Source organism: Diabrotica virgifera, chromosome 2, assembly GCF_917563875.1.
Source record: "Diabrotica virgifera virgifera chromosome 2, PGI_DIABVI_V3a".
NCBI classification, from domain to species: Eukaryota; Metazoa; Arthropoda; class Insecta; order Coleoptera; family Chrysomelidae; genus Diabrotica; species Diabrotica virgifera.
This window is the reverse complement of record NC_065444.1, coordinates 197,517,164-197,544,001: the sequence shown is the minus strand read 5'-3', so window position 1 is coordinate 197,544,001 and position 26,838 is coordinate 197,517,164. Positions and strand designations below refer to the sequence as shown.

At 30.6% G+C, this 26,838-nt stretch overlaps 1 protein-coding gene across 4 annotated transcripts in view; it reads right to left on the bottom strand.

The window, feature by feature from the left end:
- Nucleotides 1-26,838, bottom strand: part of LOC114330512 (ras-related protein Rab-37-like) — a 489,416-nt gene that overhangs the window by 69,374 nt on the left and 393,204 nt on the right. For 3 of the 4 annotated variants that reach the window (XM_050643008.1, XM_028279856.2, XM_050643009.1), the window contains 2 exons: nt 20,228-20,338; nt 6,759-6,867 (listed from right to left, as the gene is read on the bottom strand). In XM_050643008.1, coding sequence (XP_050498965.1) covers nt 6,759-6,867; nt 20,228-20,338 — 220 coding nt within the window. The remainder of the gene's footprint in view (nt 1-6,758; nt 6,868-20,227; nt 20,339-26,838) is intronic. The other variant, XM_050643010.1, reaches the window with a different exon arrangement.

Here is a 26,838-nt window from a genome sequence, read left to right as displayed (position 1 = left end):
ATTAATTGACACAAAAAGAAGAACGTATGTAATTTATTTTACTCAGAACACATTCTACTGCTGACAGAAAACAGAAAAAAAATGTTTTTTGATAAATAGACACTTCTTTTTGCTTAATTTTAATGTTCAAGCTTCCACCCATCTGCCTCTTGGTAGGTTGAATATTGAATTTAAGCAACAAACAGTGTTTATTTATCAAATAAACATTTTTGTCTGTTTTTTATCAGCAGTAGAATGTATTTTGAGTTAAATAAATTACATACATTCTTCTTTTTGTTTAAATTAATTTAATTTAAAATAATATTTCTTGGACACCCTGTATAAATTTTTATGTCAATGTTGATATTACTGAATAGAGAATTGAATAACCTTTCAAATGAGCTAGCACACGACCCCTATTCCCTATTTAAAAATAAGGGGTGGGGGAAGTGGAAGGGAGGGAGTTGACAAATGACAGATGTTTGTACCGTAAAAATGTGTCCCCCTTAGATCAAAAATTGACCTGTTTTTTTATTTTCTTAAAATCTAATAAATGCTGCCAAATATCGGGGTGGCTCCTTTTATTTGGCCCACTCTGTATATAACTTTAGTGATAAAAATACTTTGTTGTAAACATATTTATAATATGAGAATCCGGTAGAATCATTTATCTTCTTTTTCCTGTGTAAAATTACTAATTTTATTAGAAATATTTCTAAGCTAAAAACTGATAATTAATTTTGTCGAAGATGAAGATTACAAAATTGTTCATTTTGACAAAATATATTCATGCGAAAATCCGATAAAGAATTTTTTACTATGATAGTTTATTAAATTTCAGCACACTTTTTTCCTACGAAAACCCAGTAAAATATGGCGTAAATTGACAATTGAATATTACGAAAACAAAAAAGCGGTTAGAATGGGGCCCATATTTATAATGAAAAACAAACCCAGAACTTCCAAGGTACCACAGCAAATCAATTGTATCTAGTAAATTTAAATTTAAGTGTACTGAAAAGTTGTCCGAAGACTATTGAAACTCTGTAGAAACTACTGGAGTCTAGTAGTAGTAGTCTAGTCTAGAAAAATTTTTATTTTGTACAATATAACTGTCAAACTAATTAGGACTAGACTTGTTCTTAAAACTTCCCAAAGAATGGAACGAACATTTAGTAAGAAATGTTTCTTTCCACTAGCTTACCATGAATGAATTCCAGTGTGTCAAAAGTTTTTTAAAAAACGCTGTGTCTATTCTAAGATGATATAATAAATGCTGTAGCTAACAGTGATTCTACTGGATGATATTCTAAAGAAGACAATAGCGGAAAACGGTAATTGTAATAAAAATATCAGAAGATATTGGTTTGAATTACAAAAAAGCTCCTACTCTACGCCCTAAAAGGCTAAAACGAATTTCATCCCAAAAAGCAATCATAGACTTACCAACTCCGGGCAATTTACCAAAGTTATATAAAAGTACCTTTCTAATAAGTGAAGCAAAGAAAATGGATTTGATAAAGATGCGCCAAGAAAATATTTTCCAGAAGAGGTGCATGCTTGAATAACAAATTTAAAAACCGGTAATTATATCGTAGATCGACTTCCAGATGTAATGATGTGAGAAGAATCGGAAGAAGACACATTTTACCTTTTAATTTTCTAAGAAGAATGCAGCCGAATTTATTTTTGTTGGAATAATATACAATTAACTTTTATTTTATAATTAAAAAAATTCAAAATAAAAACCAATAAAGTCAAATGTTATACTCATTCAACGAAGTAAAACCCGATAAATATCACGTTTTTTTTTGTAAATACGTTTTTATAAATTAAACTTAAAATAAATTATTCTAACTAAATATTAAATTATCTGCCATTTGGCTATAACACATATTTGCTAAAACTTACTATTTACTAATTAGACTGGGAGATATTATACAGAAGTTCAGCCACGATTTTCTAAGTCCTGCCTTTTGCAATACTGGAAGGGTAGACGATGTACTTACAATCTGTGGAAACATGCACAAATTTCCTGTGACATTTTCCTGTAAAAATGAGATTTTCCCAAAAAATAAAAATAGGGTTTTGCGATGAATTTCTAAGTCCTGCCATATCCGTAGATAGACAGGGTACTATCGATTTTATGAAGAAAATTTTTTGGGCAGGAGGGTTGCAAACGGGGTAACGGAGTATATATGTATACAAACATGTAAGGAAAATAATGAAATTTTTATGATTTTCTAGGTCCTGCCAACTAAATAAACTAAACATATTTATTTCAAAATGCTCAAAAAAAAGATTGGCATGACGTCTCCTAATGTTTAAGTATACTTGTCACTTGGAAAATTCTGCGGAAAATTTTCACCCTGATTCCGTGATTTTCTTAGTCCTGCCTTTAAAAAGTTATAATACTTAAATACAATCAATACCTTTTCGGTACTCGGCAGGAAGGTTAAATGGTTCTTGTAAGACGGCAGGAGTCCTAGATTTGTAAGAAAATTCGTGAAAAAGCCAACGATTTTCTAAGTCATGCCATTTTGCACATGTTTCAAGAATCTTAATATAAGTCTATTTACAAAGAGGCAGGATGGTTTTATGGTTATTTTGTATACAGGGTGGGGCATTAGTGTGACAAAGTCCAATTACTCGTTTGTCGTAAGATATACGAAAAAAGTTATTTAGGTAAAACATGGACCACAGATAGGACTATGATTTAACAGTATTTTCTAATATACAGGGCTACCCGTTTTGACAGGGTGACACAAATTTATGTTTTGTTAAATGGAATACCCTGTATATTTTTACATTTTTGGATTCTACTCGATGTTTTTTTTTAATAAAATATAGTGTTTTGAAATATTATACGAGGTAGTTTAAAATATAATTACGTTTTTTTGTTAGAACATTCACACTCTATATATATTGTTAGTGATTTGATATCCAAACTTCTATTAATTTATGTTTAAACGATATTTAATATAGTCTACTATTGTCAGTTATTAATAGCATACCAAAATGTTTAATTTTAGTATACGGGGTTGGTTGAAACTTGGAATGAGTATTTTCTGAGGTTTCTTAAATAGGACACCCTGTATTTTAGTATTATAATAAAATGATATTTTATGGTACCTTTTTATTTGTTAAGCATTTTCTATACCATATTTATATACCAATTTCGGCAGTAAATTGATACAGACAGATTACTCAGGTGGTTTTTGGGGTTTCTGAACAAGAATGTCACATTAGAACAGATCTTTACCTAGTGCTCGGGGTGACTGATATACACTCCATATTCTTAAATTTTGAGGCTTTCAGACACTAAAGTGATGCAAGTAGATTACTCGAGGAGTTTTGTGGTTGCTGAAGATGAATACGGCATCAGAATCGACCTCCAAAAACCCTCTAAATTCGAGATCAGTCACCCTGCGCACCAGGTGCACCGAGGGTCGGTTGTAATGTCATATTCGTGTTTGGCCATCCCAAAAACCCTCGATTAATCTGTTTGCTTTAATTTATTGCCGATATCCCACGAAACTCCAGATGACGTGCCTTAGCAGCAACTCTGGGCACTAGGTGATTCGGAGGTCGGTTCTGCTGGCGTATTCGTAACTCCATAAACCTCCCAAATAACAAAATTTTGCCCTTAATACACTGATTTTGACAGATTTATGCACTTTTGGATGCATGTTATGCACTAAAATGCAATTTCCACCCATTTTTGTATTGTACACCTTTTCCTGATGTTATCCTGAACACAATGCAAAAAGTTGCAAGTAGATAGGTGCTGTATTTTAAAATCGATTTATTCTGGTGTTGTTAGTGTTAGGAAATTTTGCTATTAAATATAGGAAACAATATCAGGACAATATCTACAATCCTACAATATCAGAAAAACCAGTTGAGTGCGGCAACTTAGCGCCTGTTACATGCGTGTGTATATTGTGGGAAGTAAGAAGGCGGGATAAAATTGCTATGCAACAAAAATATATTGATAACAAAAAACAACGTTTCATGAAAATAAAACACGGCTAAACAAATCTTAAAGTCCGCCTATCAATGAAACGAGTGTGATTCATGCTCATAAAACATTTTTATTTTCGGAGAGTCGCATAAATGGCCGGACGTCTATTTGTTTAGCAGTGTTTTATTTCCATGAAACGTGATTTACGTTTCATGTTTCTTTGATGTGAAGGGAGCTAAAGCTCTTTACAGATGGCGCGTTGTAATTAGTTTTTTATATATCCAGAACGCTTCCATTTCGAAAGACAAAAACTTGTCCGCCTTTTTTTTCCAGAGATAAATCGATTCCATCAATTGCGAATCTCTAGTACCAGTCATAGGAATCTTTTTTGTCTTTCCCTTTTAGGTATTTTTGACACTAGATTATTAAGTTGTGAGGTATTCTAGTACTAACAGGTACTCCTGCTTTAAGTCAGTAGAATGCACGGTTTTCTGGAAAAATCCATTTTAAAATTTTTCGTGTGTTGAATTTGAAAAAAATAAAAAAAAAATAAAAAAAAAACGGTGTATTTGCCGACTCAAAGCAAGAGTAACTTTTAGTACTAGAATACCTCATAATTTAATACTCTACTCTCAAAAATGTCTAAAAATTTAAAGACCAATAAGTTATAAGATAAAATATCCCTTGATCTACCCAAGACGGATGCCTATGACCAGTACTAGAAATTCACAATTGATAAAATCGATTCATCTCTGGAAGAGAAATAAACGTAGCAGTTTTCGTTTTCCTAAATAGAATTTTTCTAAATTTTTTTAAACTCAAAAAACCAAAAAACGAAAAATTTTTCAAATCGATTTTTCTAGAAAACTGCGTATTCTTCTGAGTTAAAGCAAAAATACCTTTTAGTACAAAACTATCCCAGAATTTATTAATACAGTGTCAGAAATGCTTAAAAGTTAGACAGAAAAGTATTCGATAAATTATCCGTTTCCATACCCAAAACGGATCCCTATGACCGGTACTAAAAATTGACAATTGATAATTGACATTTGACAATTGACCTCTGGAAGATCAATAAGTGTACCAGTTTTCGTTTTTCCAAATAAAAGCTTTCTGGAGCTATTTTAAAGAAACTAATTTCAAGACTTCGATATGCTTCTTCTAGACGAAGCATATCGAAGTAGAGGTCGTCCGCCAACCAGATGGTCTGATGACATCAAACGGATCGACAGAAACTTGATGCAGACAGCACAGGACAGAAATAAATGGAGAAGACTGAGGGAGACCTATATCCAGCAGTAGATAGATCCGGGTTGAATAATTATGACGATGATGAATTACAAGACGCCATCTTTAAAGAGCTCTAGCTTTTCACGGAAGCATTTTTGAACTAGGTGAATTGAGTTAAATTTTCTTAAAATTATCTGAGGAATCTCCGGTTTTCGTTTGTTATGAGAGTTTCTGGCCGGACACCCTGTATAATATAATGGGTAGGTAAATTTCCTACTATAACCAATAAATTGTAAAAATTGTTTATTTACTTTTATTGCGTTTACTTAGATAAAAATATGATCTAATAAAGATGTTACACTTTGCTATTAGATTTGAAAAGTGTGTAAAAATTCCGAGACATTATTCAGGAAAATAATATTTAATAGGATACGATTGTTTTAATGATATACAAATTAATTTTTTGTATTATTCTTCTTTGCGGTTATCCTGCCAAGTTTTAAACGGTTTTAGATTAGTGTTTTTTAAGCATACTCGACATGGCATGACTCAGAAAATTGTGGTGATATGAATATGTTTGTATAACACCTTGAAATAATTTTACAGACACACAATTTAATTTTTTTTATACGAAATAACTATACAACCATCTTGCCTCTTTGAAAATAGATTTATATTAACCTTCTTGAGATATGTGCGAAATGGCATGACTTGTAATCGTGTAATTTTCCACGAATTTTCTTACACATTTTTTAACTATATATAGTAAACAAGGTGTAACTAAACATCCTGCCATTTTGAATAATGTCTACTGAAATTATTTATTTTATAACAAAATTTATTTTATGACTTAGAAAATCACGGAAGCAGAGTGAAAATTTTATACAGAATTTTCCAAGAAACAAGTGAAGTTAAACATTAGGTGACGTCATGCCAACATTTTTTTTTTGGTCATTTTGAAATAAATATGATTAATTTATTAAGTTGGCAGGACTTACAAAATTATGAAAATTTCATTATTTTCATTACATGTTTGTATATCTGTATACTCCCTTAGTCCTTTTGCAACCGTCCTGCCCAAAAAATTTTCTTTATAAAATAGATAGTATCCTGTTATTCTATGGATATGGCAGGACTTAAAAATTCATCGCAACTCCCAATTTTTTTTTTTCATGGAAAATCTAATTTTCACAGGAAAATGTCACAGGAAACCAGTGGATTTTTCCACAAATTGTAAGTACCTTCTCTAACCTTCCTTTATTGCAAAGGGCAGGACTTAGAAAATCGTGGTGGAACTTCTGTTAATATCTCCCGGTTTATATGACGATTTTAAATCTTATTCAAACTTCCTTAAATGTTTAATCGCGATTATCTCTAAACAATGGTTTTGTTAGTTATCGGGTTTTCGCTCGAACCCTTCGATATATTATACATTTTAAAGTAGAAGACTTTAAAATGATACTGCCAATATTTATGAGTTGTTAATAAAATTATTTTTTCAATTTAATGGTGGCTTATTTCCCATCTAAATAGTTAATTAACTGTATTAATGACCGAATAATGGGAAATGTATCAGGTTACTTACCATGAGCATCTCGGTAGTAGGCATGTGTTACACTTCTAAATCTTTCTTGTCCCGCCGTGTCCCATATTTGTAATTTGACTTTGGTATTATCTACAGTTACCACTTTTGTCTAAACAAAATAAATTAAATTAGTTTTCATCCTATCATTCGACCACAAAAATACAATATCCTATTTCAAATGAAACAATGTATTTTAGATATGATGCCTTCTATGTTTCATCTACATTTTATTACCAGATTTTTGTTTTTTATACATATTTCTATTTCCATTCATTTTTAAAATTGCCCCCGTGTAGAAAATAAAAAGCAAATATTTGTTTTTTTTTAAATATATCTACATTATTTAACCTTCCGATGACCAACCTTTTTTTGTTACACGGATGACCAAGGGGGGAAATGACCCCAGGTCAAAAATGTCAAAAATGACAATTAACAAAAAAAAAATTTTTTTTGTTTTTTTTTTAATTTTTAATTTTTTTTTGGCATGGACTGTGTCATTCAGCCAATCACAACATGAGTATTAGTGTCATGTGTAGTGTATATGTTGAGTAAGTGTCTTGTTACTTTGCAAAGTCGACGTCATTAGCGTAAAACTACTTGTAATTACACATCATAGACGCTATTTTACTAAACATCAACTTCAGAATATATTTTTTATTCCTAAAATATAGCGATTTTTTTTATTTTAAAATATGAGGATATCTAGAATGATATTAAAGTTAAATAAAAAAATAATTAATTAAAAATTAAAAATATTTTTGAATTTATTAAACAAAAACATACGCTGGGGTCACAATTTCCCCCGCTTGGTCATCCGAAGGTTAATACCATAATTCTTGTATAAATACCCTTCATAAAATAAAACAGCAGTGTTTGAAGATCACGTCTCAAAAGTGTAGTAGATTAGTAAAATATACCCTCATAATTCCAAAAACCCAGGGAACGCAAAGAACTTAATAATCTTAGAAGTTTTTCTGTAAAGTTTTCTGTTTTGCTATACCTAATGATTTAGTTTGTTGTATAGTAAATGTATTTGTGAATGTGTTTAACGAAACAAAAAATAGAGCAGTTACGATTTTTCCTTAATTCCATATTTTCCAAAGCCTGAAAATATAATAGCCCGATCAGGGTACACAAAATTTTACGAAAACCTCCAAAAAAATAAAGGAAGGATGAAAATTTGTGAATAGGTAGTTGAAATTGTCTATTATAAGAAAAAGTTTACAATTCTACATCCCCTCCATTTTACAAAAATTGGGAAATATGGGGTGAAAAATATTTTCTCGGTAGTGAAAAAATATACGTTCAAACCCGGAATTGGATAAAATGACTAATTCTAAGCAACTTTTGTTCTATAGAGTTTTTTCACTAAGTCAATACTTTTCGAATTATTTGTGAGTGAATACTATGTTCATTTAAAAAATAACATGTTTTTGAGCGATTTTTTGCAGATAACTCAAAAAGTAAGTATTCTAGCGAAAACGATATTCTTGGTAAAAATATAGCTTATAAAAAATTTTAAAAAATGGTGTACGCTTGAGGTCTGCAGACCCAGTAGAAGCAGAGTTGTAGCTAATGAAAAGTAGGTTCTTCTTCGTCAAATTCCAAATCGAATATTTCAATGTGCAATAACCAAAAAACAGAGCAGTTTTCGGGGAGAATTCATTACAACTTTTTTAAAGTGTTTAAAAAAAGGTTTATTTTTGTTTTTTAAAAAAACTTGTAACATTAAAAATAAGTGAGTTACGCTCAAAATATTGTTGGTCCCTTTATTTTTTGGTACAAAAATCGCGAAAATCACCCCCTAATTAGCTTCCCAAATAAAATTAATCGTTACCGCTTCACAAGTTACTTTACTTTTATATTGTTTATTATTATCTATAAGTTTCATTGGTTCAAAGTGCTCATTTTTGAAAAAAATTGGGTTTAAAATAAAACATTTTTTTTTATTTTGAAAAAAATAAAATTGTTTATGGAATTAACTTAAAAATTTTTAGTAATACCAAAAATCTTAAAGAGTAATAAAATGTACGTTTTGCTTTTCTGAATATTTTTGCTTTTTTGTTTTCTTTTTAGATAAAAAGTGGTTATGCTATGTAGTGTTGCCCAAGTGCAAGACCAAGACGAGACTTAGAGAGTCTTGGTTTTGGTCTTGCGACAGTACACCTGGTCTTGGTCTTGGTCTTGGTATTGCGCTCCAGGTCTTGGTCTTGGTCTTGGTCTTGCAGCAAGAGTCTTGCAAGTCTCGCAGTTGCCCATTAGCCTATTACATATCTTAGAACTAGAACAACGTAACAGAGTAGGTCAATTTTAAGCTTTAATATCACAGCCGTAGTAAAGACCAACCAAATTAATAAATATCTAAACAACTGACACCGGGTGGGGTTTGAACCTACGATCTAAGCGATCCGTGTCTATATTCCAACTAACCAAAGTTTATTAGGAACTTACGTATTTTTTCGAGTATTTGCCATTGACAATGTGTGATTTGAAAAGAATTCAATTCAGTGACAGATGTGCACGATATGAAGGGTCGGAGGAAAAAAGGATGAATGTAAATTTTTGGTCATTTTGAGATTGTTGTGCAATCTGTTAGCTTAGAAAGGGTACTATCAACCTGTGAATGGACAAGGGGACATAAATATGATAATCGTCTTAAAATCACGTCACAAGATTGGACGCAAGGGGTAAAAACAATGAATATGTAACTTTATTTCTCATTTTACCGAAAAGGCTTGCTGGCCCTTCATATGTTAACGCCAGTTCTCATTTTGGTACCGAATACCAAACCAAGAATAATACACTTCTCCAAGAAATTAAGGCACCTCCTTAAAAATGGAATGGGTAATTTTTGATGTCTCGAATTTCCTAAACCTGTTGTCTGATTTAAGTGATTTTTTAATATTATATAGCCTTATTCGTTAACAATATCGCTGTAATAATATTGTTGCTAGAAGTTAAATTGTCGTACTAATGAGTGTACCAATCAAACTGTGTTTTTTTTCTCAAAGTAAGCATCATCCTGTGGAATATTCTAGCATTTATAAAATACTGAAATTAAGACCCAATTACAGTCTGATATTTTTTTAACATATTGTTTTTTCATTCGCTTGTGTTGGATAACAGTAAAGTTAGGTATTTTAACAACTAGCCATGTTTTTTATCAACACAGGGTGTTTTTAAATAAGTATGGTAAATTTTAAGGGGTAATTCTAAACAAACGGGTCATGTTACCCGTATGCGCGCCAATGGTGAATATTAAATTCTTAATTGTATGTCAAAAATGCGTAATAACTACCTCTTAAAGCCCACCAAATTTCATTTGCATATCTCAACCGGTTTTAGAGCAATAAATCGTCAGTTTGTAAGAAAAATTTTAACACCCCCTATTTCGCAAACGAAGCATTTGCGAACATACACTTATAAAGCAAACTGTCAAATTATTTTTCGGGCAGAATTACCCCTTAAAGTTTGCCATACTTATTTAAAAACACCCTGTATTGATGAAAAACATCGCTAGTTAAAAAAGTACCTAACTTTTTATTATCCAACATAAGCGAATGAATCAAAAAAACAAAATGTTAAGAAAATATGAGGCTATAGTTGGGTTTTAATTTCAATATTTTATAAATGCTAGAATATTTCACAGGGTGATGCGAACTTTGAGAAAAAAAAATACAGTTTGATTGGTACACCCGGTGTACAATGACAAATTTACCTGTCTAGAAACAATATTATTACAGCGATATTTATACAGAACAGCGCTATATTATTATCAAACATTAAAATCAAATAAATAAAAAATCAAATTATCAACCACTTAAATCGAACAAGTTTAAGAAATTCGAGAGACCAAAAATGACCCGTTTCTTGGAATAGTGTATAGCAACCAAAGAGCATAACAAAAGAACAGTGAGTCGATTGATAAAACAAATGACCAGTTTAATTTAACTACCTACAGAAAAAATTGCTATAAAATGTCCTTTTGTTTTCCATGTATTTCACTGTAAATATTTCTTTGTTGAATGCCTCGTAGACTAAATAATTGGGTATGTATTTGGTTACACGGTATAGACGGCACGGCATTATCTGTTATAGTCTGTCTCCTATCGTAATCACACTCAGCAGAAAAAATATACATAATAGTCTTATTATTCTATATATCGATATGATTTTTATGTGTTTAAATTCCTACAAAACTAATTAAGGAAAAAAAATTAACTATTTATTGTAGGTATATTTTTTATCAGCATATGACATATTTTTAAAAAGTTTCGATACATTATAGGTCTGGATCCCGCGTATGGAAAAAAATTGATTAAAAGCAAGCTCAAAATTTGTTAATAGCTTAACGGTGTCTAGTCGGATAAACTTTGATATATGGGAACACTGGAACAGGGGCAGTTTTAATTGTGGAACAGGTTAAAAATTTGGAACGGTCAAACCACGAAAACGGCACATTTATTTTGTCCGACAGAATAGACTTAAACTCTCCGAACAGAGATTAAACTCTCATGCAAAAATCAGACTGCTATTTATCACCTATCATAATTCCTGTCATTTGACATATTCTACATGTTCCACTCATTAAAACGCCCATTTGGTGATAAATAGCAGTCTGATTTTTGCATGAGAGTTTAATCTCTGTTCGGAGAGTTTAAGTCTGTTCTGTCGGACAAAATACATGTGCCATTTTCGTGTTCTGACCGTTAAAAATTTTTAACCTGTTCCACAATTAAAACTTCCCCTGTTCCAGTGTTCCCATATATCAAAGTTTGTCCGACTAGACACCCTTAAGCTATTAACAAATTTTCAGCTTGCTATTAATCAATTTTTTTTCATACACGAGATCCAGACCTATTAATTTATGAATGGAGGGCGGCTATTCTCAAAACCTGGACAATTAATTTCAGAGCGAAGAATGTATGTTTGTTTATGCTTTATGGTATTGTTCGTAAGGCGCATAAGTCCAATTTTACAAATTATTTTGCTTCTCATAGAGTACCTACCTAAGAATATACCCGAACTAATATACTTCATAAAAGACCCTCAGTTCTAATTGCAAGACGCAAGAGTCTTGCAGGCTTAGTCTTGTTCTTGCTCAAATCTTGCACGGTAAGTCTTGGTCTTGGTCTTGCTCAAATTAGGCGGTCTTGGTCTTGGTCTTGCGAAAACGCAAGAACAAGACCAAGACTGCAAGACCAAGACTGATTTTTAGCAACACTAATACTATGGCTGTTCAAAATTTACCTAAACTCGTGATAAGTTACTCGTTCAAGCCATTTTAACTACAGCTTTTTCTAAATTAAGCACTTTGAACGGATAAAATTTACAGATCATTGAGTGCACGAGATGCAAAACTCGCTTATCGACAAAAATTGAAACAAGGAGTTAAGCACGCCATCTTGTTCGTATAATATTTAATTATTATTTTACATAAGTATTTGGAGCAAAACTAGTTTTCTAACACACGAAAAGCTATCCCAAAAATCATGACTTGATACAAAACTCGCTTTATGCATTGATGCGTGCGATGCAAGACTCTCTTTTTGTAAGGCGTCCAATCACAGCATCGAATTTTACTAACGTGTTTACTGGTGTGATTCGACCGTTTGAATCAGTTGCGTTTTAGCGCCATTTAGCGGTGTTCTGAATTGTTTGTTTAACTTTGGCCTGCAGTTGCAGTGGTTTAAAACCTTGCGATATTGATCTACAAATTTAATGTAATAATTTAAGTAACTGTTTAATTGCTTTGTGAATAAAATTTTTTTCAAACTATTTCTGTATCATTTTTTTGGTGCAAAACTCGCTAAATGCTTTCTTTTTTCTTCATTTTTTTAAAAAACCTACACTATTTTTTTAAAATATGTTAAAAACTATTAGAGATGTATATGTTCTAAACGGACGCTAACAGTATTAATTGATTATTAACAAATATAATGCAAAAAACGTTTTTTGCACTTTTCTCAAATTGCCTTTACATGCAATAAGCGAGTTTTCCATCTCGTGTACTCAAATAATACATAAGCAAAGTAACTTGTGAAGTGGTAACGAAAAAATTATTTGTGATGCTAATTAGGGGGTGACTTTCGCGATTTTTTTTCCAAAAAATAAAAGGGACCAACAATATTTTGAGCGTCACTCACTTACTTTTAATGTTACAAGTTTTTTTAAAAAACAAAAATAAACCTTTTCACACTTTAAAAAAGTTGAAATGAATTTTCCCTGAAAAGTGCTCTGTTTTTGGGTTATTTCACATTGAAATATTCGATTTAGAATTTGATGAAGAAGAACCTACCTTTCATTAGCTATAACTCTGCTTCTAATGGGTCTACAGACCTCAAGCATACAACATTTTTTTCAGTTTTTTATAAGAAATATTTTTGGTAAGAATATTTTTTTAGCTCAAATACTTACTTTTTGAGTTATATCCGAAAAACCGTCCAAAAGCCTGTTTTTTTTCTGTTAAAAATGAACATATTCACTTCCAAATAACTCGAAAAGTATTGACCTAGGTAAAAAACTCTACAGAACAAAAGTTGCTTAGAATTAGTCATTTTATCCAATTCCGGAATTATTTTGAATGTATATTTTTCACCGTTGAGAGGAGGTGTTCTATGTACAATGCTATATCCCCTCCATTTTACAAAAATGGAGGGGATATAGAATTGTAAACTTTTTCTTATATAATAATAGACAATTTTAACTACCTATTCCCAAATTTTCATCCTTCCCTTATTTTTTTTTTGGGTCAGATTGTTCTTTGATCGGGCCATAACTCACATTCTCCCCAATAATGTTAATTTCTTTTGTTTTAAAGAAGGTAACGAAATTTAAGGATGTTCAAGTTCAAAGATATTTTCGTATAAGCTTCTACCTACACATCAAAAGTTAAAAACATTGTCTAATGTTGTTTTTGCAGTTTCTGCTATTTTTTCGGTTTCTGTAAAATTTAAATAAGTACCTAAAGAAAGCAACTTGCAGATATATCTCTAAAATAAGTTCATTAGCTTTTCAATTCAATAAAAAAACTCCTGACCTTGTAGTGTTATGTGTTTAAAAGAGCTTTTTGATAATATACGTTATATTAAAAATATGGAAACTAATCAAAAATCGCTTATATTGCAATGAAAACCTGAAACTTATCAATAACTGACGAAATGGAATAAAACTAGGTAGAGCATTAGAATTCCATTTACCTATCAGAAAATGCACTCAATATAAACCCATTCCTTAATTTGAGGCAATGCAAGGACATAGAGCCAAATGTAATTTATACATTATGCCTTCGTGCACTTAGTTCAATTGGAACAGACAAAATTTTGATATTTTTAATTGCTAGTAAAAAGATTTACTATTTTATAATGGACACTTATTATTCTTTTTAAAAATTACCCTTACTAGACTGAGTGAAAACCTTCTTCCTATTCTAAGTCTCCCTCTATATCTGTGTGAATTTGTCCTATAAGTTTATTTCCCTGATTAGCTACGCCAGTCAATAAGAGGAAACACAGGATACTACCTCCGAATTCTATCCTACTGCATGGATTTTAATGAAATTTTAGGAATAGCCTCTACTTATTCCTACCCTATGGCGAAGTGCGCTTTTACCATTGGGGTGGTTCCCACCCCTTTCTGGGGGTGGAAAATTTTTTGGTCAAAATTACTGCGGAAGTGGCTAGAGAACCCAATTCTAAACAAAAACTATTGTGTATATTTTCTTGAAAACTCAATACTTTTTGAGTTATTAGTGGTTGAAAATTTGCCATTTACATTGAAAAATATTACCTTTTCAGAAGGTTTTTTGCGACCACCTTAAAAATTATGCATCTAACGAAAAAACTATATAACACACAGTGCCGGATTTTGTTCATGGACCGCTGGGGGCTTAGTCATACTATACCGCCACTCTCCAGTAGTTATAGATGCGTCTGAGGTTAACAATTGATTAAAACTATTTTAATATTATTAGGTAATTTATTACACATATACAAAAAAGCCACAAAGACACAAACCCACAACTTAGAAAGTAAATTAACATTTATTTAAATAACAATTGTGTAAAATAACATAATAAAAATTATGTAAATAACAATTATTTACAAATTTTCCTGGACTTCCTACTTGCAAACAGATCGATGATTTTATTAAAATCTAATTTTGTAAGCAGATCATTATTAATATTTAAAACAGCAAACGAATTTAATATTTCTTCCGTCATCGTATTTCTCAAATATAATTTTTGACCCGTTTTAAAGCGGAAAATGTTTCACCAGTTGCGTTAGTAACCATCAACGATAAGAAGATTCTTAGTGCTATTTCTACGTTTGGGAAGGTTCCAATTATATTATTTTTATGCAAAAGCTCCATCACGAAAGTAGCACTGTTAGTTGATCTTTCGTATACTTAATGAATTTCTTGAACTTAAATTTTTAAGGTGTTCTAAATGAACGACTGACCTTTCATGGCCGTCACATTTTTCTTTAGCCTTTAGCAAATATAAGCAAAATAAAGAGCCTGTGGTTTTGGAATAAACTAACCAGTCACGCCGAATGTTTTCACCATGCTTTAAAACTTTATAGAATAGTGATTTAGTGCAGTACTTGTTTTGTTTTCCTATTTTTCTTTTTGAAGACTCAAAGTCTAAAGAATTAAGATCCTGTGTTTTGAATTCTGTCAGCACTTTATCTACACAATTTCTTGGCCAGAAATTTTGGATCTTGTAAATCAACTCGATGAACATCACTTTCGACTAGAATTTGACGATCAGGAGAACTCTTTTCAGGATGTAACTCGATATCACAAAGTGGGTCTGAATTTGCTGTGGATGAATCATCTCGACGTGATAAAGATCCTGCTGCAACTTTTATTTTATTAAAAAAGTAACTAAAATAGTCAAATAAACCTACCTTCTAAAACATCTGAAACTGTTGCAATTGGATCATCTTGAAAAGAAGTGCTCTTTGGTACACTATCTTGTCTGGATTTGGTACAAAAAGCTGAATCTTGGGGTTTTTTAATACTGCATTTAATTTTTGTTGTTTTTCTAACTTTTGTCGTTTCCAAAATGCACCTCCTTCCTTTCCGCTCATTTTTTAGAAACGTCACGAAAACACTTCGCTAATAAATAAGTAAAATTTGAGACTAGTCTCGAAAACTGCGCTAACACGACTGACGACTGACGACATGGCGTGTTGGAGCCGGACACGCTGCGACGCTGCCGCCAGGCGCAGTGGCGCTGGCCGATTTCCCGGAAACATGAAACGTGTTTTTGTGCGACCTGCTACCGCAGGCACGGATCTTATCGGTAACGAGACGAAGTTTTATTACCATGCTATTTCGGAAAATCAACCCCATACATTTGAAATATCCACATATATAATTAAAACGTGATGGGAGCGACGTACCGCCTCTCAAAATTTACCACCGGGGGCTAATAGTCCCATAGCCCCCCCCCATTAATCCGGCACTGATAACACACCTCTGTAGTTTATAAAAAATCAAAGAGACTTAACAGTGCGAATTGAAAAGGTCTTGTCAACCACTACAAAAGGTATTATTAGCATTATACCTCTAAAATCCACCATTTCTCTGTTATATTAAGTTGAACACACAAGGATTTGAGAATGTATCAAAAAAAATCTCTTTTCACCTACCATATCCCTTTTTGTATTATAACTAAAAGATTTATGAAGAAACCAATCTCTTTAATTTTTCATAAGCTACAAAAATGTTTTATATAGTTTTTTTCGTTAGATGCATAATTTGCACATTGGGTGCTACCTCTCATAGCTACACATCGGCGTAACCGTTTACTTTAGTGTAGAGAAAGAATTCTATGGGACCGGAAATGGAGTCAAGTGGTCTTTAGTGATTAATCCCTCTACAAAAAGTTATTAGTTTTATTTTTATTGTTCAGAAGAAAAGATGTGAATATCTTTTAACCAATGAAAATAATTTAGATGAGGTTGCTATCTGACATATTATAACCGTATAGATAGTCCATTCTTTCACGGTTTTTGCTCTAAATTTTAAAGAACCTCTTGGATTGACATGAAATTTGGCATGCGCATAGCTTACATGTCAAAGAAAAAAATGATATTGTGCCGATGTGTGCTTTTGCCCTGGGGGTGACTTTCACCCCCTTCTGGGGGTGAAAAAATATATGTCCAAAATAAGTCCGGAAATGGGTAAACTGACTAATTTTAAGTAACTTTTGCTTTATAGAGCTTTTTCGCCAAGTCAACACTTTTCGAGTTATTTGCGAGTGAATATGTTCATTTTTCAACAAAATAACCACATTTTTAGACTATTTTTCGCAAATAACTCAAAAATACTTAGCAAAAATATAACTTATAAAAAAGTAAAAAAAATGGTGTACGCGTTAGGTCTCTGGATCTCGTAGAACCAGAGTTGTAGCCAATGAAAAATAGATTCATATTCACCAAATCTCAAATAGAATATTTCGAAGTGAAATATCCAAATAATTAAGCACTTTTTAAGGAAAACTCATTATAATTTTTTTAAAGTATTTAAAAAAAGCTTTATTACTGATTTTACAAAAAGTTACTAGCATTAAATTTAAGCAAGTTACGCTCAAAATAAAGTTGGTCCCTTTTGTTTTTGCAAAAAAAAATCGGGAGGACCAACCCCTAATTAGCAACTTAAATGAAATTAATCGTTACCGCTCCACAAATTATTTTACTTATATTGTGTTTATATGATCTGTAAGTTTCATCGATTCAAAGTGCTTATTTTTGAAAAAATTTGGTTTCAAAATAAAATTTTTAAAAATTTAAATTTTGAAAAATATGCTTTTTTTCAAAATAACTTAAAAATTGTTAGAGATACCAAAAATCTCAAAAAACAAAAAAGTAAGATTTGCTTTTCTGAATATCATGTATTTTTTTGTTTTTGTGTTAGACAAAAATTGATTAAGATTTGGTGTTTCTAAATTTTCATACATGCGTGATCAGTGACTCGTTCAACCCCTTTTAACTACAGCCCTTTCAATAATAAGTACTTTGAACCGATGAAACTTACAGATCATATAAACAATATATACACGAGTCAAGAAACTTGTGAAGTCGTAACGATTAAGTTCATTTAAGATACTAATTAGGGGGTGATTTTCTCGATTTTTTTACCAAAACCAAAAGGGACTAACTTTTATTTATTTTGAGCGTAACTTGTTTAATTTTGATGCTAGAAATTTTTTTTATAAAACAAAAATGAAGCTTTTTTAAGCAGTTTAAATAAGTTATAATGAGTTTTCCCCGAAATGTGCTTCATTTTTGGTTATTTCACGTTAAAGTATTCCATTTGGAATTTGACCAATATGAACCTATTTTTCATTAGCTATATCTCTGCTTCTACTAGGTGTAGAGACGTGATGTATACACCATTTTTTTAAAATTTTTTACAGGCTATATTTTTGCTAAGAACGTTTTTTCGACAAAATACTTACTACTTGAGTTATTTGCGAAAAACCGTCTAAAAGCGCGGTTATTTTGTTGAAAAATGAACATATTCACGCCAAATAACTCGAAAAGTATTGACTTAGTGAAAAAACTCTATAGAACAAAAGTTACTTAGAATTAGCCAGTTTATCCATTTCCTGACTTTCTTTAGACGAATATTTTTTCACACCCAAGAGGGGGTTAAAACCATCCCCAGGACAAAAGCACATATCGGCACAATATCACTTTTTTTCTTTGACTTGTTAGCTATGTGTGTGCCAAATTTCATGTCAATCCAAGCGGTTCTTTAAAATTTAGAGGTTTTGCAATATTTTACCGTTAAAGAACGGACTAAGATGTCGTTAAAAACGACTTGGAACGACTTGGAATTTTTAAAATAGGTATTACTTGCCATAATTCTATTTAATTTTATTTTACATATTGACTCCTGTCAGCTAAGTTTAAATTATTACTTAGCTAATATCCGGTCAAAAGGTATAAAAACGTACCTTAGTTACCCTCAAAAATACTAATTATGTTTTATTGTTTAGATTTTTTTAATGGACATTGTTTTTTTAATAGACATTAAGAGTAAACTAGCGATAAACAGGTAGCAACAAAATATAACTTCGGGAGATAGTATCATAAACTTTGGCAACAGTGGTAATCTTGGGCATTATATAAGATTAATATTTTGACAATATCATAGTCGCGCTAAATGGAAGTAATAGAAAACGATTTTATTGTTAATAAATAAATATTTATAAAAGTAAACCAAAATGGTTGAACATTTTATGTTAAGAGAGGTATTAGAAAGATATTTGCATGAAATATATAATAATAAAAAATACTAAATAATTATTTTTTGTTGTGAAGCGAAACAAATTTCGATTTTCGCATAATTTCGGCACGGATTTTAATGGACTTTTTCTTGAAAGGTTTCACTTTATTTTTTGTTTGGTTTACTTTTTCCATTTTGTTAAACTATTGATAATATTTTTAGAATAAAAAATTCTCCTAAAACTTTATATACTCGCATTAGAATTCGAAATATTTTTACGTAAAATATATTTACCTCTCTACATATAACATAAACTCACAATTAACAAAAATCTATCCTTTCAAAAAGCAAACAACTTATACAAAAACAAAAAATATATAATAAATTAACTATCAATAAACACTACTTTCCTATTAAACAACAAAAACGAATTCTTAAATTAACACATTACTGCACTGAACAGATATCGATAAAGATGACAGAACAGATTAGAGAAAATCTGACGCAGGTTTGTCAAAATGACAGTGATAATTTCTCTATGTTACCTAATTAGTTATTTAGTTATAATATGTTCGATTTCTTGTTAGAAATAAAAAATTTTAGTAGTTCCAAGATTACACAAAATCTAGGCATGGGATAAAAAAGTTTATTTGAAGAAAGTTTTTTTTTCTTAATGGCGGTACAGGCTCTTTTTTCAATATTTTATTTAGTTATAGAGTAATTTCCACGTACTAACATATTTCAGAAATTGGGCTCTGTACCGCCATTCTTTATTATATTACGAATATGTGTGACAAATATCTCGACAAAATATTCAAAATTAGAGACGCAATCTTGGAACGCGTTTTTTGCTACCTGTTGATCGCTACTGTAGCCTCTTAATCTTTCATTCGTTCGCAATCAAATTATAGTTTATCACTAGCTCAGGGGAGTAATGTGTATTATGTGTGTTGAGTAATAAGTATCTTGTTACTTAGTAAGGTCGACTTCATTGTCTTTACAACGAGATGATTATTGAGATTGTTTAACTAATGATACTAATTTAGATGATTCTAATTTGAACACAACATCCAATGACATACATATATTTGAGACGTGATCTTGTCAATAATAAATTCTGAACTTTTTATGGAATAATATATTAAATGGTTGTTACTAAATATATTAGTTAACTGAATAACCCACAACTCTTCTTACTCATTATATAAAAATAAAATAGATATTCTTACTCTAAAATCAACTCCTACTGTAGATATGAAATTTCCAGATAAAAAGGTACCTTCTCTGAACCGCATCAGGATACATGTCTTCCCAACTCCAGAATCTCCCAGGAGCATAACCTAATTTAATTATACACAATATAAATAGGACATTGGCGGTCATGGGACATACATTAATTAATAACAAATTTTGTTATAATCAGCTTCCTTTTACAAGAGTCTCAAATTAACCTTACTCAAGCCTTTCACTTTGTAGTTAGATCACTAGAGAGTAGTATAATAATTATTTTTTATACTCTCCATAATACAATATATCAGACACTAGAACCGGTCTTAAAAAAATCATTTTGAAGGCATAAAAATATGCTAGCAATTACAATATTAAAAGCAAAATATTCAAATAAAAAAAACAAGAAAGTGATCAAAACGGATACAAATGCTATGCATGTGCTATACAGAGAGAGTCTGTAATTTGGAATAAATTCAATATCTCAAATACTAATTGTTTTTTTGGAAAATGTCCAGACCCGTCGATTAGTATTTCAAATTGTCCTTTTTGACATACAATAATAATGTATACAGGGTGTCCCAATTTAGAGATATGACGTCGTTGTTGATTTTCTTAAATGGCAACACTGTCATTTTGATAGCTATTTTGATAGCGTGTGTAAAGTTATACACAACTGTAAAATATCAAATTTTAATTCTCTACCATTTACAAGATAATACAAAATAACAAAGTTATGCCTGTAGTTTGGAATAAATTCAATAATTAAAATACTAATTGTTTTTTTGAAAAATACTTAGACCCGTCGATTAGTATTTCAAATTGTCATTTTTGACATACAATAATAATGTATACAGAGTGTCCCAATTTAGAGATATGACGTCATCGTTGATTTTCTTAAATGGCAATACTCTCATTTTGATAGCTATTTTGATAGGGTGTGTAAAGTTATACACAACTGCAAAATTTCAAATTTTTATTCCTTGCCATTTACAAGATAATAAAAAATAACAAAGTTATGAAAAACAAGTAATCAAAAATAATTGAATTTAATTATTTCAAATAAGCAAATGCTCATAACGTTGCCCATTGACAATTTGACAATAATTGAGGGCAACATTATGAGTATTTGCTTAATTGAAATAATTTAATTCAATTATAATTTGATTATTTGTTTTTCATAACTTTGTTATTTTTTATTATCTTGTAAATCGTAGGGAACAAAATTTTTAAATTTTGCAGTTGTGTATAACTTTACACTCCCTATCAAAATAGCTATCAAAATGACAGTGTTGCCATTTAAGAAAATCAACGATGAGGCCATATCTCTAAATTGGGACACCCTGTATACATTATTATTGTACGTCAAAAATGCAATTAGAAATACTAATCGACGGGTCTGAGCATTTTTCAAAAAAAAACAATTAGTATTTTAATTATTGAATTTATTCCATATTACAGACATAACTTGGTTATTTTCTATTATCTTGTAAATGGTAGAGAATAAAAATTTGAAATTTTGCAGTTGTGTATAACTTTACACACCCTATCAAAATAGCTATCAAAATGACAGTGTTGCCATTTAAGAAAATCAACAACGACGTCATATCTCTAAATTGGGACACCCTGTAAACACTATTATTGTATGCCAAAAAGGACAATTTAAAATACTAATCGACGGGTCTGAGCGTTTTTCTAAAAAACAATTAGTATTTGAGATATTGAATTTATTCCAAATTACAGACTCTCTCTGTATATGCTAGTAATTAAAATATTAAATTTAGAGTGTAAGCGCAAAATTTGCTTGCAATTCTTTTTAAATGCATTAATTTTTTCGAATCCTGAAAAAACTAATAAATATTTTTGAAAAATTTAAACGCAGATTGAAATATTACATTATTACCGAAGGTCGAAAGTCTCTTAAAATAAACAAAAGGTTTCTTTTGTATTTAAAATAAAAAATTGCACTCAATTTTCTCTTTTTATTTTATTTTTACCCCTGTAATTTTTCAAATAAACATTAAAGATATTTTCAGGGAATTTTGGCCCTCGGTAATGATGTAATCTTTCATTTTGCGTTTAAATGATTCAAAAACACTGATTAGTTTTCTTAGGGCTCGAAAAAAATTAATGAATTTAATTAATAAAGCATTGCAAGTAAAATTTGTGTCTACCCACTTAAAAGCAAAATATCCAAACATGCACAACACCTTTTTCCGCAAATCGCCAGGAAATTTTGACATTCCTGTCAAAATTTCTTGAAGAAAAAGTCAGGACTTCCTTACTGTAAGGAAATGTCATTTCCTTACTGTAAGGAAATGATATTTCCGTACAGTTGTTAGTGTTCTACATAAATGATAGAAAACACATTGCTATTAAAACCTTGTAAATTACCTTAATCATTAAATTTTCTTTATCTGGAGCTTCCTGGATAAATTTTTCAATTTCTTCCTTCGTTAAAATCTTAAATTTCTTTGCCCTATAACCTTGAGCTTGCCGTTTCAATAAAGAACGAAGTTTTGAGTATGTAGATATATCTACATTGTGTTTAAGTGCAAGGGTTGACTTCAGCATTGAATAATTGGCCCATAATGTTGAAGATTTCATCTTTAAACAAAGGTCTAGGAAGTATGCCATTACAACATTTTCTGAGAAAGAACTCGTATTTTTACTCATGCGATAATCCATAAAACGTCTGTATGCATTTTCGTACTTTTCTCTTGATTTCTTTGGCAATAATTCTAATGAAGCAGTATTCACTGCCTCAACCAGCTCTGGAGGAGTCCCAGGAATGGAAATTTCATCATCACTTATCATTTTACTTTCGAGAACACCAGCAATTAAATTTATAAGCGTCAAGTTTGACAATTCAACCTCAATACGTTTCCATAGTAACCCAAGTAATTTTATTAGGAATTTCAAAGCACCATTTATTTGGGAATAAAATTATCGCGTTTTTTTTAAATCAATCAATATATGTCGAATTTTAAACGATTTGCGGAAAAATAGTATGTTTACCTCGTAGGAAAAGCCACATTCCTGGACTCTGTGTTGCTAAGTCTCTGCTTGCGCCTCGACTTAGCAATCTTCACAGTCGTCCAGGAATGTTAAGCTTTTCCTACCCGGTTAACAATGTACTATTAGTCTGGGCTGATTATCGGAGAATAGGCCATTTTTGGAAAAAGTTATGTACCAGCAATTTTATTGCTGGAATCGAATCTTATTATTGTATGTATTAATAATATAGGTATGCAAAGTCCGCAGACAGTGTGCTACTTTTTTTACAAACAAAATAGCACCGGAAATAGTGTTTTTTTCAATTTTTGCTCTATAACTCCAAAAATTTTAACTTTACACCAAAAACACTCAAATAAAAATTCACCGCAATTACATTCTGCATACAGACGTCTTTTTTCCGATTTACTTCGACGAAAACTTTCTCCGGAAAAAGCGGGTTTTCCAACAAAATCTTTAATTTGCAACTAAACTTTTAGATAAGTAATTGTTAATCAATAACTAAATAACTTGGTAGTGTAAAAGCCCCTTTCGTATAGATTATAATTCCAGAATCCGATGGAAATTGAATGAACAGTTTAGCAACAATTGAATTGGTAATTAAAAATTTACGGTCGCTATAATAACGAGAATAATTGTGATGCATAAGAATTACTATGATTTTTTCATAAAAAGACACTATACCAATCTAATGTACTTTACAGAATTAAAGTTTGACTATTTAAGCGGCCTCAGGAATATTTTAAAAGTATAAAGAATTTTTTGGCTTATAAACAAATAGAATATCTCGGGATATATTAAACTAAATTAAATTATAAAAACGGTATTCGAAAAACAGCGGCAGGACGCTTCTTTTAAAAGAAATAAAAGAAAAACGTTTAATTATGATGAGTAGTTCCTGAGATACAATCGGTCAAAGTTGACCGGAATTTACGGCAAAGATATAAACAATAGGATCATAATTTTCAAACCATCACATTATTATTTTTGTCCTCTTTCTCCATACCAATTTTCATATCCTTAAAATACTCATAACATATATTATTATAATAAAAACTATCGATAATACGTGTGAAAATTGCCAAAAATAGCAAAATTCCAATCAAAAATTAGGTTGGAGAAAATGTAACCCTCAAAGTTCAAAATCGGTATACGTTAAAAAAATGCATTTTCTCCGCTTCCCATGGAGCAATTTCCTTCATTCTTTTTTTGTTCCCAAGTAACTCGAGTAGAGCCATCGAACTAACGCATTATTAAATGTCAAGCTTGCTTTTGTTTTGTTATAATAAATTAATTTATTTATTATAACACAAAATTTTAATTTGTTTAAATAAAAATTGTTTAAATAATTATACAGCTTTCAAATGAAAATATTTATGTTTTTAAAAGATACACTTGTAGTAAGTTTATCTAAAAAAAAGCCTACAACTGGAAAAAATATGTAGTTTTCTTTTCTTTTAAATAAATTAATCTATTATAACAAAACAAAAGCAAGTTTGACATTTAATAATGAGTTAGTTCGATGGCTCTACTCGAGTTATTAGGGAACAAAAAAAGAATGAAGGATATTGCTTCATGAGAAGCCGAGAAAATGCATTTTTTTAACGTATACCGATTTTGATCTTTGAGGGTTACATTTTCTCCAACCTAATTTTTGATTGGAATTTTGCTATTTTTGGCAATTTCCACACGTATTATCGATAGTTTTTATTATACTAATATATGTTATGAGTATTTTAAACATATAAAAATTGGTGTGGAGAAAGAGGACAAAAATAAAAACGTGATGCTTTGAAAATTATGATCCTATTGTTTATATCTTTGCCGTAAATTCCGGTCAACTTTGACCGTTTGTATCTCAGGAACTACTCATCATAATTAAACGTTTTTTCTTTTAGAAGAAGCGTCCTGCCGCTGTTTTTCGAATACCGTTTTCACAATTTAATTTAGTTTAATATTTCCCGAAATATTCTATTTGTTTATAAGCCAAAAAATTGTTTATAATTTTAAAATATTCCTGAGGCCGCTTATATAGTCCAATTTTAGTTCTGTAAAGTACATTGGATTAGTATACTGTCTTTTGATGAAAAAAAACATAGTTATTCTTATGCATCTTAATTATTGTCGCTATTATAGCAACCGTAAATTTTTGATTAACAATTCAATTGTTGCTAAACTGTTCATTCAATTTCCATTGGCTTCTGGAATTATAATCTATGCGAAAAGGGTTTTTACATTACCAAGTTATTTAATTATTCATTAACAAATACTTATCTAAAATTTTAGTTGAAAATTAAAGATTTTGTTGGAAAAACCCGCTTTTTCCGGGGAAAGTTTTCGTCGAAGTGAATCGGGAAAAACACGTCTCTTTGCATAATTTAATTTTGGTGAATTTTTATTTGGGTGTTTTTGGTGTAAAGTTAAAATCTTTGGAGTTATAGAGCAAAAATTTAAAAAAAACACGATTTTCGGGCGCCATTTTGTTTATAAAAAAAGCAGCACACTATCTGCGGACTTTGCATACCTATATTATTAAAACATACAATAATAAGATTCGATTCCAGCAATAAAATTGCTGGTAAATAACTTTTCCTTGTATTTTGCTAATTAGCCCAGAGTATTTGCTTAAGATCATCACATTATCAAATGCATAGTTTACGATTCTATAAAGGACACACAAATATTCATTTTTATTTATATAAATAGAGGAGGTAAATTTGTGGATGGCTATTAAAAAATAACGGTTGGTGATAGAAAAGTGAAAATTAGGGTTGCATGTATTTGTTAATTCCACGTCATATACAATTAAAATAAAAAAATTGTCGAAAAAAAATAAAAAAAAATGTCAAGGGACAATCTCTCTTATCACTCCGGTTGGTCGTACCAACTTAGAAACCTTCTCGGGCTCATGCACAACAACTTTGCTTAACCCTCTTTAACCCAATGTATCTCACAAGATACATGACTTTATAATTGATTTTTTATATACTGTGGTCTTTTTTAATAGTTAAAACCTTGGCTGTCACATTTAGATGTCCTTTCTCTATACAGTTGTTAAGCTCTGTTTGATTTAAAAGGTGTCAAAATATTAGGTTTTGTTGATTTATTTTCTTGTTCTGTAAGTACACGCCATTTTTAAGCCATCAACACAAGAGGTAAGTTTAGTTTACTGTTACTATTCTATTATATGTTCTTTATGAAAACTAATTTGAGTTGCTTATTATTTTGCTATGTAAGTTTGATTATTCACAAGTCTCAGGCACTTATACTGTATGGTCCATTTGCAATATACTTTTATAAAATGTATCTTACAGTTCATATTGGGCAGCATGATTCTATTTGTGATATTGTCAATTGGTGTATTTGGTTTCATGCAAAGAGTGGAATATTATTTTTTATAATTAGCATATTTTTAAACTTACCTATATTATTTTGGCTGTTTATTTTTGAAGTTTATTTTCGTTTTGAAATTGTAATTTTTTGTTCAGATTTTTACTCTTGGCTCTCAATTATGTTCAAAAATAAATTTAATTGGTGGAATATAACGGCTAAGTTCAATAGTGTTATCATTAATTGGTAAAATTTTCACGGTTTATAT